The 15,410-nt window shown below is 39.6% G+C and overlaps 2 protein-coding genes across 3 annotated transcripts; both read left to right on the plus strand.

Moving 5' to 3' along the window:
* The first annotated feature begins 57 nt into the window (after positions 1-57).
* Positions 58-5,941, plus strand: LOC144632340 (autophagy protein 12-like). The gene is made up of 4 exons (XM_078490970.1): positions 58-223; positions 918-1,054; positions 3,245-3,307; positions 4,779-5,941. The coding sequence occupies exons 1-4, from the start codon at positions 73-75 to the stop codon at positions 4,836-4,838; spliced, it is 411 nt and encodes a 136-aa protein (XP_078347096.1). The 5' UTR covers positions 58-72; the 3' UTR covers positions 4,839-5,941.
* Positions 5,942-7,401: 1,460 nt separating this feature from the next.
* Positions 7,402-15,153, plus strand: LOC144632275 (sphingosine kinase 1-like). 2 transcript variants are annotated; one of them, XM_078490885.1, is made up of 5 exons: positions 7,402-7,846; positions 10,398-10,541; positions 11,471-11,565; positions 12,285-12,400; positions 12,705-15,153. In XM_078490885.1, the coding sequence occupies exons 1-5, from the start codon at positions 7,447-7,449 to the stop codon at positions 13,549-13,551; spliced, it is 1,602 nt and encodes a 533-aa protein (XP_078347011.1). In that variant the 5' UTR covers positions 7,402-7,446; the 3' UTR covers positions 13,552-15,153. The 2 variants fall into 2 exon arrangements, with proteins under 2 accessions (XP_078347011.1, XP_078347012.1); XM_078490886.1 differs by having other exon boundaries at positions 10,401-10,541.
* The last annotated feature ends 257 nt before the right edge of the window (positions 15,154-15,410 follow it).

Here is a 15,410-nt window from a genome sequence, read left to right on the forward strand (position 1 = left end):
GTTCTCAGGAAGCTAAATGATTGTTACACCACGTACCTATCGTAAAAAGCTCGAAGTGCTCTAAAATCCAACATGGCGGATGCTGGAGGAGGAGGCGGGCAAGACGAACATGTCGAGATGGTTGAAACGCAACGGAAAATGTCTGAACCAGCTCAGCCTACAAACAATCACAACGCTCAAGCACAGAAAAGTGAAACCTCAAAGAAATCGTTGAAAAAGAAAGGTGGGTATGCACTATGCTGAACCTGGAATCAGCGTAAAGTGTTTGCAGTGGCATGTAAATTCTTTTTTCTATGCATATTCGGTGTTTTAAAGTTCCGTGCCCTTTTAGTGCCATTCAATGTTCATTTGTCCATTACCGTCCTTAATGATAACTTAACTCAAAGGCATTCTTGTCTTGTGAATAACTAGCTGCTATAAAATCTCCAGGAAAGAATATGAAAACATGAATGTACTTAGTAAATAATAAAGATGGTAAATTTTCAGCTCGGTAATAAATAATGAAGATGAAGTGTTCAACATGACTCGAGCATGGGACAAAGAAAAAAATTCTGAGTCCCCCAAGGGGATCGAACCCATGGCCTCCCAGAGACTGGTTGGGCGCTCTAACCAACTGAGCTACGAAAGACTCGTTGTGAGCTGGGCCATTTTACTAGGTTGATATGTGACACGCGTCCTGCATACTGCTAGGATCAGCAATGTCGAATTCATCAAGTTTGTAGTAATGGCCCAGCTCACAACGAGTCTCTCGTAGCTCAGTTGGTTAGAGCGCCCAACCGGTATCTGGGAGGCCATGGGTTCGATTCCAGTCGGGGACTCAGAATTTTTTCTTTGTCCCGTGCTTAAGTCATGTTGAACACTTCATCTTCATGAATGTACTTGTTGAAATCTTGTCCCTGTTTATGTTGTTGTTGCAGTGGAAGTTTTACTTAAAGCTGCTGGAGATGCCCCTATCATGGTTAAAAAGAAATGGGTAGTGGATGGATCAAAACAAGTGGCATATATTATAGAATTTATTAAAAAATATATCAAGTGTGAGCCACAAGACTCACTGGTGAGTTGATACAGGATTTATGCACCAGGCATTTGACAGAAAATTATCTGCCCTGAATGGGAAGTATGGTGGCCTTTTGGTTAGTGAGCTGAACCAGAGATTCCAACCCATTTTGAAGGAAAAAAGGGAGTATTTTTAGCGCTGAAGGTGTGCGCCTCTAGGGGGTCTGGAAGCATGTTCCACAGGGAAATTTTGCAAATTTAGGTTCACTCAAGTGCCATTTCCGGCATTTTGACATCATTTCTGAGTTATTCTATAAAGTCTTTATTCTTTTCACAAACATTTTTGGTACTTTTCTTTACTTTTGCTACACTCAGATCGCAAAAAGTACAAAAAATTAGCAATTTTTCTCTTGTTTTCAGAATTTCATGATAAATCGGGAGAATCTGATATAAATCGGGAGAGTGGGAGGCAACGCATCAAATCGGGAGGGTTGGAATCTCTGCTGAACTCCGGAATGAGTGGTCCGGGTTCTAGCCCTGGCTAGGGTCATTGTGTTGTGTTCTTGGAAAAAACGCTTTCCTCTCATAGTGCCTCTCTCTGGCTACCCAGGTGTATACCAGTAAATGGGTACTGGTGACTTAAAGGGGCTAGGTCATGGTATTTTAGGTTACAGTCGAAGCTCTCTTAACGGACACTCTCGTAAGCGGACAGCTCTACTTACGGCCACCTTGTTAGAAACCCCGTTTTTACTCCCATACAAACTCTGTATTTTTACATTCTCGTAAGCGGACATTCCCGTAAGCGGCCGCGGACACTTTCCGAGTTTACGACTTAGACTTTTTCTTTGTTTTTAAGCTCCCGTAAGCGGACACCGCAAAGAAAATCATATAAAAAACCTCTGTATCTTGTATTAATCAATCAACTTCACATCGCCGTTCGTCACAATGATTTTACTGTAATTACAGTACCATATTTCAGTGTTTGTTTTGTCGTCATCCACGTCCAGTTACATTTCGAAACACCACTAACATGCATATTACCATTATGTTAGCTGGGCAAGCTCCCGTAAGCGGCCATCTATCCCCTACACTTCTAGTGGCCGCTTACAAGAACCATTCTCGTAAGCGGCCAGCTCCAGTTGCGGACACTTTTTTCGCGTCCCGAGGGTGTCCGCTTATGAGAGCTTCGACTGTAGTTCTTCTACAGATTTAAGCCGTTATTGTGATAATTCAGTTAATTCTATGACCAGTTGGTCAGTCCCAAAGTTGCCTAAAATTGCGTGACGTAGCCCCTTTAAATGCAGGAGTAACCCTGCGATGGACTAGCATCCCATCCAGGGGGATGCTACTGAAACTGGGATAAGTTCCAGCCTGATGGGCCACTGGGCTGGTATGCAGATTTTACTTAATGGGGACTTTTGGCGATCTTAAATAAACTCCCTAGCAATATTCTTCTTTATTTGTCTATTGATATTAAAATGTCCTGGAATGCATGCAATACATTTGAACGGAAAAACTTGGCTTTAATGTCCTGCCTCCCCACCAAATGAAATGCCCCTTCCACCTCCCTTTAGGTGAATTAAAATTCCTATGATCCCTGTGGTAGGCAATTTGCACTCTATCATTTGAAGTTACAGCAACCAGAATGCCTCAATTTTTATAGAACACAAATCATTTTTTTAAAAAAATAGTTTTAAACTCATCAACAATAGATGAGCTTGGGGAATGGTGCCTACAAGGAGGGTGGAGCCACGAGTGCAGCTGAGCCGAAAGGGAAGGGTATCCATTACAACCCTGTGAGGGGCAACCACCTACCCAGCACCGTCACGCTGAAAAGACAGTGGAAACACAAATACTTACCGCATACTTACCATGACAAGAGGGAGGGATGGGCCGGGAATAAAAGCACCGTAAGAACTATCCGAAGCGAAAGCAAACTCAGAATGCCTTGACATCTGAAGCCACACTGTAAGCCATGTGGGGCCCCTGCACAAAACCCCTGGCCACCCCACGCCAAAACCCTGAGAGAAACTGCTGGCCAGCATTGTTTTGCGTTTAACCTAGCCTAAATTACAAATAGCCACATTAAATGTAAAAAAGTGTGGCAGTTTTGCATTTAAAATTTTGTACACACTGGAACGGTATGACTTGTTTAATTTTAGTTTATTTTAAACTTGGTGATACAAGACAAGTTGGCACAGTGTTTAGGGCCGCATAGTATTGATGCTAACTCTGTCTTTTATTTCAGTTTGTTTATGTAGGTCAGTGCTTTTCACCAACTCCTGATCAGACATTACAGAACTTATATGACGTGAGTAACTGTTACTATTTAGAAAATGCCCTGTAGGTCTGGAATACACATGCTAAAAGCTTACTGTATTTCTGTAACTCTATAAAACTACAGAACTAGCATGAGAACTAGCATGCTAGCCTGCGCCACAGACGAAACTAAATCCTGATTTAGTCTGTCTGCGAGTCAGAGCCAAATTCCTTGTTCTCAGCCCCCAACTGTGTACCAGGATTTGAGTATGCACCATGATTGGCCAGCTTAAAAAGGCCATTGTCATATGAGCTGTGATTAGTCCCAATTGGCTAAAGAATGTCACGTCTTATTGCACCAGAAGCGAATAGTCAGTGAGAAGAAAGCGAACGTGACGGAGATAGCGAAGATAAATAGAAAAGAGCCTTTGAAGCAGTGAAATCGCAGTTTGAAATCGCTGATCTGCTTCCAGATAAAAAAAAGCCATCAAAGCTTTCTTTAAAGGAAGCGATGTGTTTGTAAATTTAATTGTAAATAAAGGTGACAGACCTATACGTACCTTTGCCAGTCTATGTTAAGTTCGGTCTTTCGACCTTATTTGCTTCTGACTTCTTTCTGAGGGTACTGTTTTATTTGGAGGCATGATGTTTTGAATAGAGCCGTAAGATTGTGGCCAAGGAAGTATTTAGAGGTCATTAGTCAGCACTGCTTGGTTTCCGTTTGTAGAGTTGAATGACACCTCTAAATCTATACTCTGCTACATGTTGTGCTAGTTCAGTTTGTTTTGGCTCAATGCTATTTGCAAGATACCGGTATGCTTTAGGCTCTCAAAATGTTCGCCCTGGAAAGACAAGATCTGAAATGTTCCATGAAAATGTAAACTACTTGCATTTTATTGACACCGGGACTGGCATTTTAATCAATACTATTGCAAGATGTAGTGTCTTATCACGGATCATCTTGGTCCGGCTTCGCCACAGACTGTTTCAGCAGTTTCTGTGTTGTAAAGGCTATGCTTCTTGCATTATTTTGATCGGGTGCTCTGTCTTTTTAGCTCGATGTTTAGGATTTTTTACCTCCCTTGTTCGTTGTGTTATGTTGGCACCACATGATTCAAAAGAAAAGAAATTTGAAATGCACTTCCGGTAATTCGTTGAGCGGTCGAGGGTCTAGAACAAGGAATTTGGCTCTGCTTCGCAGACGTTACTGGCCGGGGTTAGGTTACGTCTGCGACGCAGGCTACTAGCATGCAAGGAAAAAATTTGAACTACTTTCTTTTTTTCTCCACCCAGTTTTTTTTAAATACATACAAACTGTAGAAAGTATGTTTTGTCTGTGTCTCTATCAAGTGCAGAAACATTCTGAAATGAAATGCTCACCAATAGATTGCATATTAATTTTTTTTCCCAAACTGGTATTTCTCACTTCCCTAAACTTTGTGTTTCTGATAGAAACTGATAATGTTTCATTATTGAAATATTCCTAACTGATGATTTTTTGTTGCTGTTGTTCTGTGTTGTAGTGCTTTGGAGCTGATGGAAAGTTAGTTCTTCATTACTGTAAGACGCAGGCCTGGGGATGAAAGAAATTGCACTACATACAGTGTACTAGTGCCTAGATGCTAAAGAAATGTTATTATATTTTTAATATTGTATTAAATACACAGAAAATTCTGTAGCTAGGAAATTGAACATTTGAAGCCCCTGTGGCCCAAGTAAGATATAATACAAGACAGGGTAAAAATGTTATTTCATTGCTGAAGGCTTCTATTGTAAAAGTGCAGTGAATCTGTAAAATTTTTAAAGTAAGATTTTTGTTTAGGTAATTGGCCTTCAGGTAATACAATACCCAGCCTCAGCGACCTCATCAATGTTCAGAAATCAATCAATGATAATTTTCTTGCTTTTGAACATTGACATTGATTGGCATTGGTGAAAGTGTATCCTTTGTTTTGTGAATCCTTTGTTTTACAGCAGTCGAGGATTGCACCATCCAAAACACCAAGAAGCTGCCTTGGTGACTTTGACCATGTTCATGTAAATGGAATCACATGTAAATAATTATTTTCAGTTGGTGTTACAATGTGGTAAGGAAGGGATTGTTTCCTAAAGGCCTGGGTTGCTGCTTTCAGAATTAATTCTAAAGTCAGTGGTTCCTAAATGGCCACCAAGTTTGGATTTTGACCTCTTACAAGACTTACTTGTACTACCTAAGAATTCTATGCTCATGACATGGCACTAAATGACTACTACAGGACACAGTTCAGTAAATATCTACTAAAATAAAGTGTAACTGTAGAACACTATCAGCAAACTCCAGTATTTGCATTGCAATTTGTTTTTTTCTTACATCTGTCCTTCGAGGGAGAAAAATTAATCCCTTGTGATTTTTTTTTTAATTTTAGGGAAAAAAGATATGTCAATACATTTCAAAAATGCAGTCATTTTACCTTCAGAGTTATTCCAGATCAAAAAAAGGGATAGAATTACATGGTTAAAAGCTTCCTTTCTTAAATTTCGAATAGTGACAATAACTGAACGTGTTTTGATAATACAGTAGTATTAGTGTATTATTATTTGTGGTCAGACTGACTTCTGACAAACACAGTGTAAATATAGTAGACATGGGTAATGCAATTTAAAGAATATTTTATACAGAGAAAATTTAATAAAATTGCGGAATGAACAATAATTATTCTATGAAGTGTGAAGGGGTTCTTATCAAAGTTAGATTGTCGTAGTCTTGGACTGTTGGCAGTTTCCCTCAGATCCTCTTTGTGGGCTTTGCTTTATTATGCTTGGCTGTCTTTACACAGCCTCCACCTCTTCCCTGTATCATTACCCTGCAAAAGGGATAAAGTAAAATCTGCACTAGAGATAAGTGGCTTACACTGAATTCATCCTGTTGTCAGCATGAAGCAACTAGGAGTATTGTTACACCCAACCCCCATTCCCCCTAGATTGGATGTTAGTCTATTAAAGGAGAAGTTCACTCCACAATGGCCATTTATTTTTTTACGCTTATAAAAAGTTTATACAAAGATATGTTATTCACCAAAATTTCAGCCTCCAACGTGCGCTATAACCTTACGAAATCTTTCCCAAAACTCAACCACTGAACGCCGCCATCTTGGAGCTTGTAATGTATGCGTGACGTCAAAGAGCTCAGACTGAAGTTTGGTGGGAAAATTTAATTACTCGTAACTCCTTGTTTCTTCGTGGTGGCTTTTGTTTGTCAAAATGCCTCTTTGTGCAGATCCATTTTGCTCAAACAGAGCTTCGAGAAATACAAAAAACAAGAAGTTTCGACTATTAAAATTTTCCCGCCAAACTTTAGGCTGAGCTCTTTGACGTCACGCACATTACCAGCTCCAAGATGGCGACGTTCAGATGTGAGTTTTGGGAAATATTACATAGGGTTATAGTGAACGTTGGAGGCTGAAATTTTGGTGAATAACATATCTTTGTGTAAACTTTTTATTGGCGTAAAGAAAATAAATGACCATTCTGGAGTGAACTTCTCCTTTAAATGCTACCCTTTGCATTTCTCTTGCATCTTGCCAATGGAAAATTATATATTATATATTGTGGGCATTTTTTTGGGTATAATTTTAGTAGTGTTGGTTTTGGGGGAGGGGGAAAATCAAAGAACCTGTAGAAAAATCCTCAGAGCAAGGACCTACTCCCAGACCCACATCAGCTTTATGTTGCCGATAACTGACCTGCATTATCAATAATTATTAAATGATGTGTGTATGTATGTCACCATCAACAAACTCAAGCCACATATTATGCCAGGTCCTGGAATCAAACCCCGGACACACTGTTGGGAGGTAAGCGCTCTCACCACTGCATCATCCCTGCCCCCCCCCCCCCCCCCCACCTATCTTCCATAGAAAATGGTATCCCCTTTGCATAGCCCCAGTATGGATCCTGGGGTATGGATACAATGCATCCCATGTAAACTAATTAGATTTTCTCTTACTTTTACCGTAGCTATAATATATATTTCCACCATGAAAAAGTACTATTTTGGGCGAACCCTCCGACTTTCCCCCACTCCCGGGCAAGGTTACATTTCGCGGTATATGATACAACGTCAAATAACTTCTAACGTCATTCAGCTGACCAGTAACAAATCTTCGAACAAAGTCGAAGGTCAGTCAGCCGGTCAGCTATTTTTTGACAATCATGACTGATACAGAAGCGGACATCCTTGGCGGACAATTTGAACTTGTGCCGACGAAAAAAATATTCTTCGTGAGCCTTTCAAGGAAATCTTTAACGTACAGCAAGAGCGCAGAAGGATGTTGCCCGTGCGTTGGAAAGCACCGGTCCGCAACAACAGCGACGACGAATTTGAGTGATATTTACGGTGCAAAGGCTTATCGAGGGCCCGACGACGATCCTGCCGCTTATTTTCAAGTGTATTCTTGTCCAGTTTCTGAAAAGAAAAGAGCCAGGCAGAAAATTTGCTTTAAAGTCGCATCTGCCGATTGCCAAGAGTCGAATGTTGCTATAGCTGAACAATGGGTTCGAACTATTTTATGGTTGATCAAGGAACCTGAAAAGAATTTGAATGACGTTCAAGGTAAGATTACTGCTTAGTCACGGCATTCAACTATGTGAAAATTTCTGTTGATGATTTTTTTTAGAGAATATAACTTATGGTTAATTTATTTTTTGCGAGGTATTGATGAAATCACAGGTGGTAAATCACTGCACGGTCACGAGACTAGCCTCCGAGAGCGAATGCCGGTCACCTCGCCACCAAGCAATCTTGCCACCAACCAACTCGCCACTAAGAGAAGTCACCTCGGTTCATGGATTAAAGAACGAGGAATACACCAGTTTTGGTGGCGAGTTGGTTGGTGGCGAACTTGCTTGGTGGCGAGGTGACCGGATACCCCGAGAGCAGAGGTGAAACTTGAGCCGAAAAAGCCGTCAGCTCTCGCAGTCTACAAGTCTCCTTGTTGATCTTACTGTCTGTAAACACTTGATAAGTTAATAACGAATAATACGCATAGATTTTTTTTTTGTTTACAAGCAAAAGTAGGAGAATAGCATTTATGTGGGGCAAAATTTGGAACCACATTCTTGTCTACTCTCAAGGTACTTTTTTAATTTCTCAAGGGACTGTTTTAATTTCTCAAGGGATTTCTTTCCGCTGTGGGTGATCACTTGCGATCTCGTGGAAAAAACGTGACTTGTCACATTTACAAACGTTATATAACAATTTTAAAAGTGACATGTCAGCTTTCTTATCTCAACGGGTAGCCGGTCATAACGCCCCCAAGATAAAACGCCCCTGAGACATAACGCCCCCTATAAGACATGACGCCCCCTATTGCGATTTATATATTCAGATAAAGATCAGAGAAGAGAAGGATCTGAGGATGTAATAAAATTAATGATATGAACTACTGTAGTTTACTGGCCTGTTTGCATTTTCTTCTGTTTTTGTTACTCGATCGGTATCGCTTGATCCATGTGAGCAACGAGTAGTAAGATGAATAGCTATGTAAAGATATACTTACCTTTTTACGGTGCGATTCCATTGTTAAACATTATGTAGCATTCGCTAGTTTTACTAGGTTACACTTAGTTTTCTCACTCTTTTTTACAATTACGAGGCAAGGATAAAAAGGTAATGAAAAGAGAAAACAACAAAAATAGGAAAGTACAAGAACCTTGGATTGGTCGAACCCGCTCACTATAAACTCGGTTTTTACGATCGAAAACTGTAAAATTATGTTTCTGCTATCGTTATCATAAAATTACAAATAAAAGTTGCTTTCTTACAATGGGGGCGTCATGTCTGATAGGGGGCGTTATGTCTCGGGGGCGTTTTACCTTGGGGGCGTTATGACCGCAATTCTCTCAACGCTTGTGTGTCTGAAAGGCGATCTATAAAAAGAGTCGCACAAACAATGGATTGCGTAACTAATGCTAAAACACGAATAAATAATCACTAGCACTTACATCTTTTAAAAATTACAAACGTCAAAAATAAACTATACCAAAAAACTCGCTCTTTTCAAAGATATTATTGAAGTTAAAACAAATGCAAGAGTTGGGGGCTTCTTTTAGCTTAGGAGCGGTTAAAAATTAGGCCAAATTTGGTCGCTATAAGCGCCATTCTATTTCGTCATCAGCCCAGGTCGTTAGGGACGTGACCTCGCGTTGACAGCAATGTTGCATGAATCGGCTTTACAACATGCGATCGTATCTACGCAGTTCGAGTGGAATTTCAGTAAAAGACAGCAAAATTCTTTCGTATTTCATCTTCAAATATAATTCGAAAGCATTCACTGTATATATGGCTTTTGTTTAATCCTTCTTAAGCCCACGAAGAAGCTGTCTTGATATCCGACCCTTGCAGAGCCCAGACAAAACACAGCTTGAGTGTATGGATTTGTTTCGCAATGTTTTCTCCGACAGTAGTCGGAAATATCCGTATTTTTTTCGTGCTTTTTCGTGGAGCAATCGTAACGATACGGCCTTGAACAAATTGAACAGCGGTCTACCTATAGCTATTCAAATATGGCGTCGCAAAAACAAAGCGTCGAACGCATATTTTCCTGTTTCATTTGCTAATTTCGCTGCCGTAATCGACTGCCTCGAAAGGTCCCTGCAATTTTAAAGTATAGAATTGTCAGATCTCGGTGAAATTTGCACTGTTTATTTGTGTAATGTTGAGGAATATGTGTATAAATACGCGGTGCGGACGAGCCATTTTTGACAAAATTATATGGCTGCATTTCCTCTGCGAAGATAGAAAATTGTTCAACTAAACTGCAAAGCAACTGTAATGATAAGTTTGAAGAGCAATGCACAGGATAAACCTTCGACTCATACTTCATGCAAAAAAGTCGGTATCTCGAAGAGACTTTGATTATTTTCAAGTTACTTATGAGATATAAGGCCAGATTGCCACCATAATTTAAAAGCTAGCGGGACTTTGAATGCCATGTTTGAGGAATTGGTTTTACCAAAAGGTCTATGATAAGTTTCTTTGCAGAGACGAAACAAACTCTGTTCTTCTGATGTTTACATCAAGCTAGGTATGGAGGCATATTTAGACATTGCTTAGGGCCATATTAAAGCTATGTTTTAAATGTTCTCTTCGATCTATTTTACAGAAGAAGGGACATTGCCATCTTCCCGCAAACTACTGATACTTATCAACCCATTCAGTGGATCTGGAAAAAGTTTAAAAATCTTTTATGACAAAGTAGAGCCAATGTTGAATGAAGCTGAAATTGAATTTAATGCAGTGACCACAGGTAATTCCATTTACTTTGTAATGTACATTTGGATCCTAAGGTGGCATAACCAAATGGGTGTTTTCCATTACTAACACAGGGTGGTAAAGGAGGGGAGGGGGTTTCCCAATCACCAATCACCAGGGATGTAGCTAAGAAAGCACCATGCCAGCTCATCAACAAGCCTAGCTGGCTTTTCTGGCCTTAGCAGCTCTAAAAGTTTACTAAGTTTAAATTAGCCGTCAGCCGGCCCTTAGTGGCATCCCTGAATCACAAGCCTATTTTTCTTCAATTCACAAATCACATATATTTTTTATACCATTTCACGAATCACGTATTTAAATCTACTTTATTGAAGAAAATAAACTTTAACTGATTAGTTCATTTGCCTCGAATTTACCTTCCAGTGGCCTTGTAGCCAACTTGATCTTTCAGGCGAGCTAACAGTGCATGAAAAGACCTAGAACCCATAAATCGACCCATAGTTAAGAGGGGACCCTCTGCTAACCAACAGTTGAGCCAAAAGAATGTGCCCTTTATACCTTTGGCTTCATGATTCGTGTCGTTTGTCAATTTTGGTTTACTACAGTAACTGTAATTTAATGATTTTTGAGAAGATATTATTCTCAAATGTTACAGTGCGACGCACCTTACCGTGGCCATCCAACAAACTTTTTTACAAGTGTTATCTTGTAATATTTTACGTTTTCACTGCGTTTTGTTGATAAATACGATGTAATAAGTATCCATTTGATCGTATTCAACTTTGCAAGGTGGCACGTTCGTCAAACAAATAATAATATTTCGAGAGCGCACTTGTAAAAAAGTTTGTTGGGTGGCCACGGTAAGGCGCATCGCACTGTAATGAATGATGTGGCATATACAATTTCATTTTTCAAGGTTGGGGAGTGTTGAAATGACATATTATCATATTTTTGTTTTCTGTATAGAATATGCTGGCCATGCAGTGGAGATCATGTTGTCAATGAACCTTCTTCATGTTGATGGGATTGTGATTTGTTCAGGAGATGGTCTAGTCTATGAGGTATCTACATATTGTCATACCCCAGGTTACATTATCTTAGCCTGCAGTCAGACTCTGTTATCTTGAGTAAAAATGTGAGTCCCTTGATCAAATGCTGATTTCTTGTCACCCTGTTATATTTATTTTTTTCATCTTAGGAAAAGAGAAGCTAATTTAGAAAGTATATAAATATTCAGTTGCGCTGTACAATGAGCTAAAAAAAGAATCCATTTTATTTAAGATCTATGGGAGCGGTTTGGGGTCGAGACCTGGCCGGGGCGCTGCATTGGGGTCTTAGGCAAGACACTTTACTCTCATAGTGCCTCTCTCCACCCAGATGTATAAATGGGTACCGGCATATTTACTGCTGGGGGGGGGGGGGGGGGGTAACCCTGCGATGGACGAGCCTCCCATCCAGGGGGGAGTACAAATACTTCTAGCTGCTTAATGCTACAGAAATCGGAATAAGCTCCGGCCTGACGAGCCACTTGATTTCTTATTATCACTTGTTTTAACAATGTTATGGTTCTTTCAGTCTTTTTACATTGTTATCTTAAGCTTTAAATATTTAGTGCAGGGTTGTGAAGCATTAGCTTGTTTTCAGTATCCTTAATTGCCAAGACGTCCATTGCCGTCACACTGATGAGCCATATGCTCCTGTGATCCACTGGATTACAACAGACAGGTGTTTAACTGATAAACTGCATTGCTTGTAACGCCCTTATGTTTACATATACTAGGTTATTAATGGCCTGATGAAGCGTCCTGATTGGGAGGCTGCAATAAATATTCCACTGGGCGTCATTCCGACAGGTTCTGGAAATGCACTTTGTCTTTCTGCTCTCCATGCTACTGGGTAGGTCACATGACATCAGATTTTAAAACTACCGTATTTACTTGAAAAAAAGTGCCGCAGCGCTTATTGAATTTTCGCGTCTCAAGTGCAGTGCTTATTTGAGCGGTCGCATCAGGACTGCAGTGCTTATTAACTTTTTTGTCCCAAATGCAGCGCTTATTCGAGTAAATACGGTAATGTAGAATCATTTGAGTTTCTGTAGGCTAGAATAACTGGGAAGTAAAAGTTGCTGTCTGTCATGGACCTTGTAGAGTGCTGAAAACAATGACAGAAGTTTGTAACATTGTCAATGTTGTTTTGCCAGGGAGCCCTTTGATCTGACTAGTGCTATTTTTGGTGTTATACGTGGAAATCTACTTGATTTGGACATCTGCTCTGTGGTGACACCAACAGAGAAGCTGTACGCGTTTCTTTCAGTGACATGGGGAATGGTGTCTGATGTCGACATTGAGTCAGAGAAATACAGATGTCTAGGAGAGACAAGATTTCTTGTTGGCACTATAGCAAGAATTATTGGGCTGCGTAAATACCGAGGACGCCTTTCTTATTTGCCAGCAGAGAATACACCTGGTGGAGAGAATAATCTTGCTTTTGATTCCAGCCCTGGAGAATTGCGTGATGGTATGGTGAAGGACAATGCGAGCACCACTTTAAATCATAGGGAAAACTGTCAAGGCAATAAGACAGTTAAGGACCTGGTTCATAAAGACAGTAATGAAGGTCTTTTATGCCATGGGCCATCAAATAATTTGCTACCTCCCCTGAGTTCAGAGCTGCCACCCAGCTGGAAGGTGGAGGAAGGCGAGTTCATTCTTGGCTGTCCAGTGTTCCTGAGTCACCTGGGTACAGACCTCATGGCAAACCCTGAAGGAAAGTTTGGAGATGGTTTGATGGGAATCTTTTATGTGAAATCTGGAACTGGGAGAATGGCGCTTTTGGATCTGTTTGGAAAAATGAAGGATGGATCGCATGTTCTCAGCCATCACGTTAAGTATATCAGGGCATTTGCATTCCGTTTAGAGCCAGACACAAGTCAGCCAGGGACCATAGCAGTTGACGGAGAAAAAATTGATTATGTGCCAATTCAAGGACAAATACACAGGTCTCTAGGAAAGTTAATGTGTGTGACACCACCTAAAGTTAGTGAATGATTTAATTCATAAGTTTAAATTTATTTATGAATAATTATTTGACAGAATGGACCAAGTCTCCTTTGCAGCTGCTATTTTGGATGGAGCATTGCATGACATCCCAAATAGCAGCTGCAAAGGAGACTAGAATGGACTGTACTAGGTACATTATATTCTGTACAATTTTTAATGAAAATTTATAGCAGAAATTTAAGGGTTTATCACATTTTACCCTTTGCCATCAGCTTATATTACCAAATAAAGACAAATAATAATTATTTTTTTCTTGTTTTCCAAATTTTTGAATAAATAATCAACAGAGTGAATTATAAGATACCAATGAAGGTGCAGTCACTGCGGCTCGATAATAATTTATTATCCTAGTGCAGCAATATTAAATTAAGTCTATTTCTATAATTTAAATTCTCTAAAACATAACAGTTTTCCATAAGGGTAAAGTTAATCACAGATATTAAGCTAGCTACCATAAAAGTTTATCAAAGCCAAATCTAATATTTTAGATCATCCAATTTCTTAGCTTGCCTTAAAATAGTTCCTTTAATAACTAACCAGCCCTCTGCACACATTGCAGTCCTATGAAGGGTAATTCGTGTGACGTGTCCTCAGTGAGCTCTCTGATACAATATAGTTCACCACTAAATTTTCTCCGATTCTGATTGGTTTAAATTGATCACGTAACGGGATAGTGTTCATCCGCAGAGGGCACTATCAGCCCATAGTGCCGTACAAGAAAAAAGCCCGGATGGATAGTGCCCGCCCATGAAATTTCTTGTAAACAAGCGGGCCTGCAGACAGAAAAACCCCACTAAATACAGTGCATTTAGTGGGTTTTTTGTCTGGTTTTGTATTGTTTGTTAAATTTCGGCTTTCAATTGAGTTTTTTATCATGAAAAGTAAAAACATAATTCACGATGCTCGTTTTTGATTGGGCACGCGGAAGAAAATTTAGTGGGTGAACAATAAAAACAATAGAGTGTTTCTGTCATGGAACTATCAGTCTGATAGTTACCCCTTGGAAATTTGATGTTCTTAAAATGCTTCTCGGGCTAATATTTGTTTTAAGAACATCAAATTTTCGCAGGGCAACTATCAGCTGATAGTTTCTCGACAGAAACACTCTATTGTTTTAATAGAGACAAGCATTATGTATGTCAAGCATGCAGGGAGGCAGGTCATGATAATTATAATTTATTATTAATAGTTAAATTTTCCAAAAGAGTACAAAAAATCTACGGAGAACAGTAAGTTGTAGGATGAACTTGTAGATGATGTAAACATTGGGCGAAGAAGGGTTTAAGTCACTTATTTTTAACATATTTTTAATTCAGCAAAGACAACCATGTTATTCTTTGTTTTAGCAAGTCATTTTTTTACTCAGCAAGACAGTTACACCATTTACAACAAAACATTTTATTTCACTGTTGCTTCATGTGACGCATTTAACACCAACCTCGTTCCCAGGGCTTTTCCCTTTGTAATTTAGAAAGCCCTGGGAATGAGGTTAATATAACATGTTACATATTTACATCATACCAGCTCTAAATCATTTTTAAGTCATATACAGAATATATAAATACGTGAATAAATACTACCTGAATAATAGTGTTTTTTGTCACATCTCAATGACTTTAAGGAGGCCGGGGGAAGAAGGAAGCATTACTTTCCCTTCTCAGATTGAGTGTGCGTTTCTTAAAAGCCTGAAAGACATTTTGGGTCACACCCTAGGGACCTCCTAGCTATCCCTTCCAGTGACTACCTCGAATGAGATAAAATAATGCGGAAAAGATGAACCATTGGTTGACGGGGAACCCATGAGATCACAGACAACCGACAAGGTTAAAAATTAAAGCTTTCTTCCT

This window comes from Oculina patagonica, chromosome 12 (assembly GCF_052425735.1).
Source record: "Oculina patagonica isolate OP01 chromosome 12, crgOcupat, whole genome shotgun sequence".
NCBI classification, from domain to species: Eukaryota; Metazoa; Cnidaria; class Anthozoa; order Scleractinia; family Oculinidae; genus Oculina; species Oculina patagonica.

Coding starts and splice junctions, on each gene's coding strand:
- LOC144632340 (XM_078490970.1), top strand. CDS start 73: ATGGCGGATGCTGGAGGAGGAGGCGGGCAAGACGAACATGTCGAGATG. Junction 1,055..3,244: donor GTGAGCCACAAGACTCACTG/GTGAGTTGATAC, acceptor CTTTTATTTCAG/TTTGTTTATGTAGGTCAGTG. Junction 3,308..4,778: donor CATTACAGAACTTATATGAC/GTGAGTAACTGT, acceptor TCTGTGTTGTAG/TGCTTTGGAGCTGATGGAAA.
- LOC144632275 (XM_078490885.1), top strand. CDS start 7,447: ATGACTGATACAGAAGCGGACATCCTTGGCGGACAATTTGAACTTGTG. Junction 11,566..12,284: donor GAGATGGTCTAGTCTATGAG/GTATCTACATAT, acceptor TACATATACTAG/GTTATTAATGGCCTGATGAA. Junction 12,401..12,704: donor TCTGCTCTCCATGCTACTGG/GTAGGTCACATG, acceptor TTGTTTTGCCAG/GGAGCCCTTTGATCTGACTA.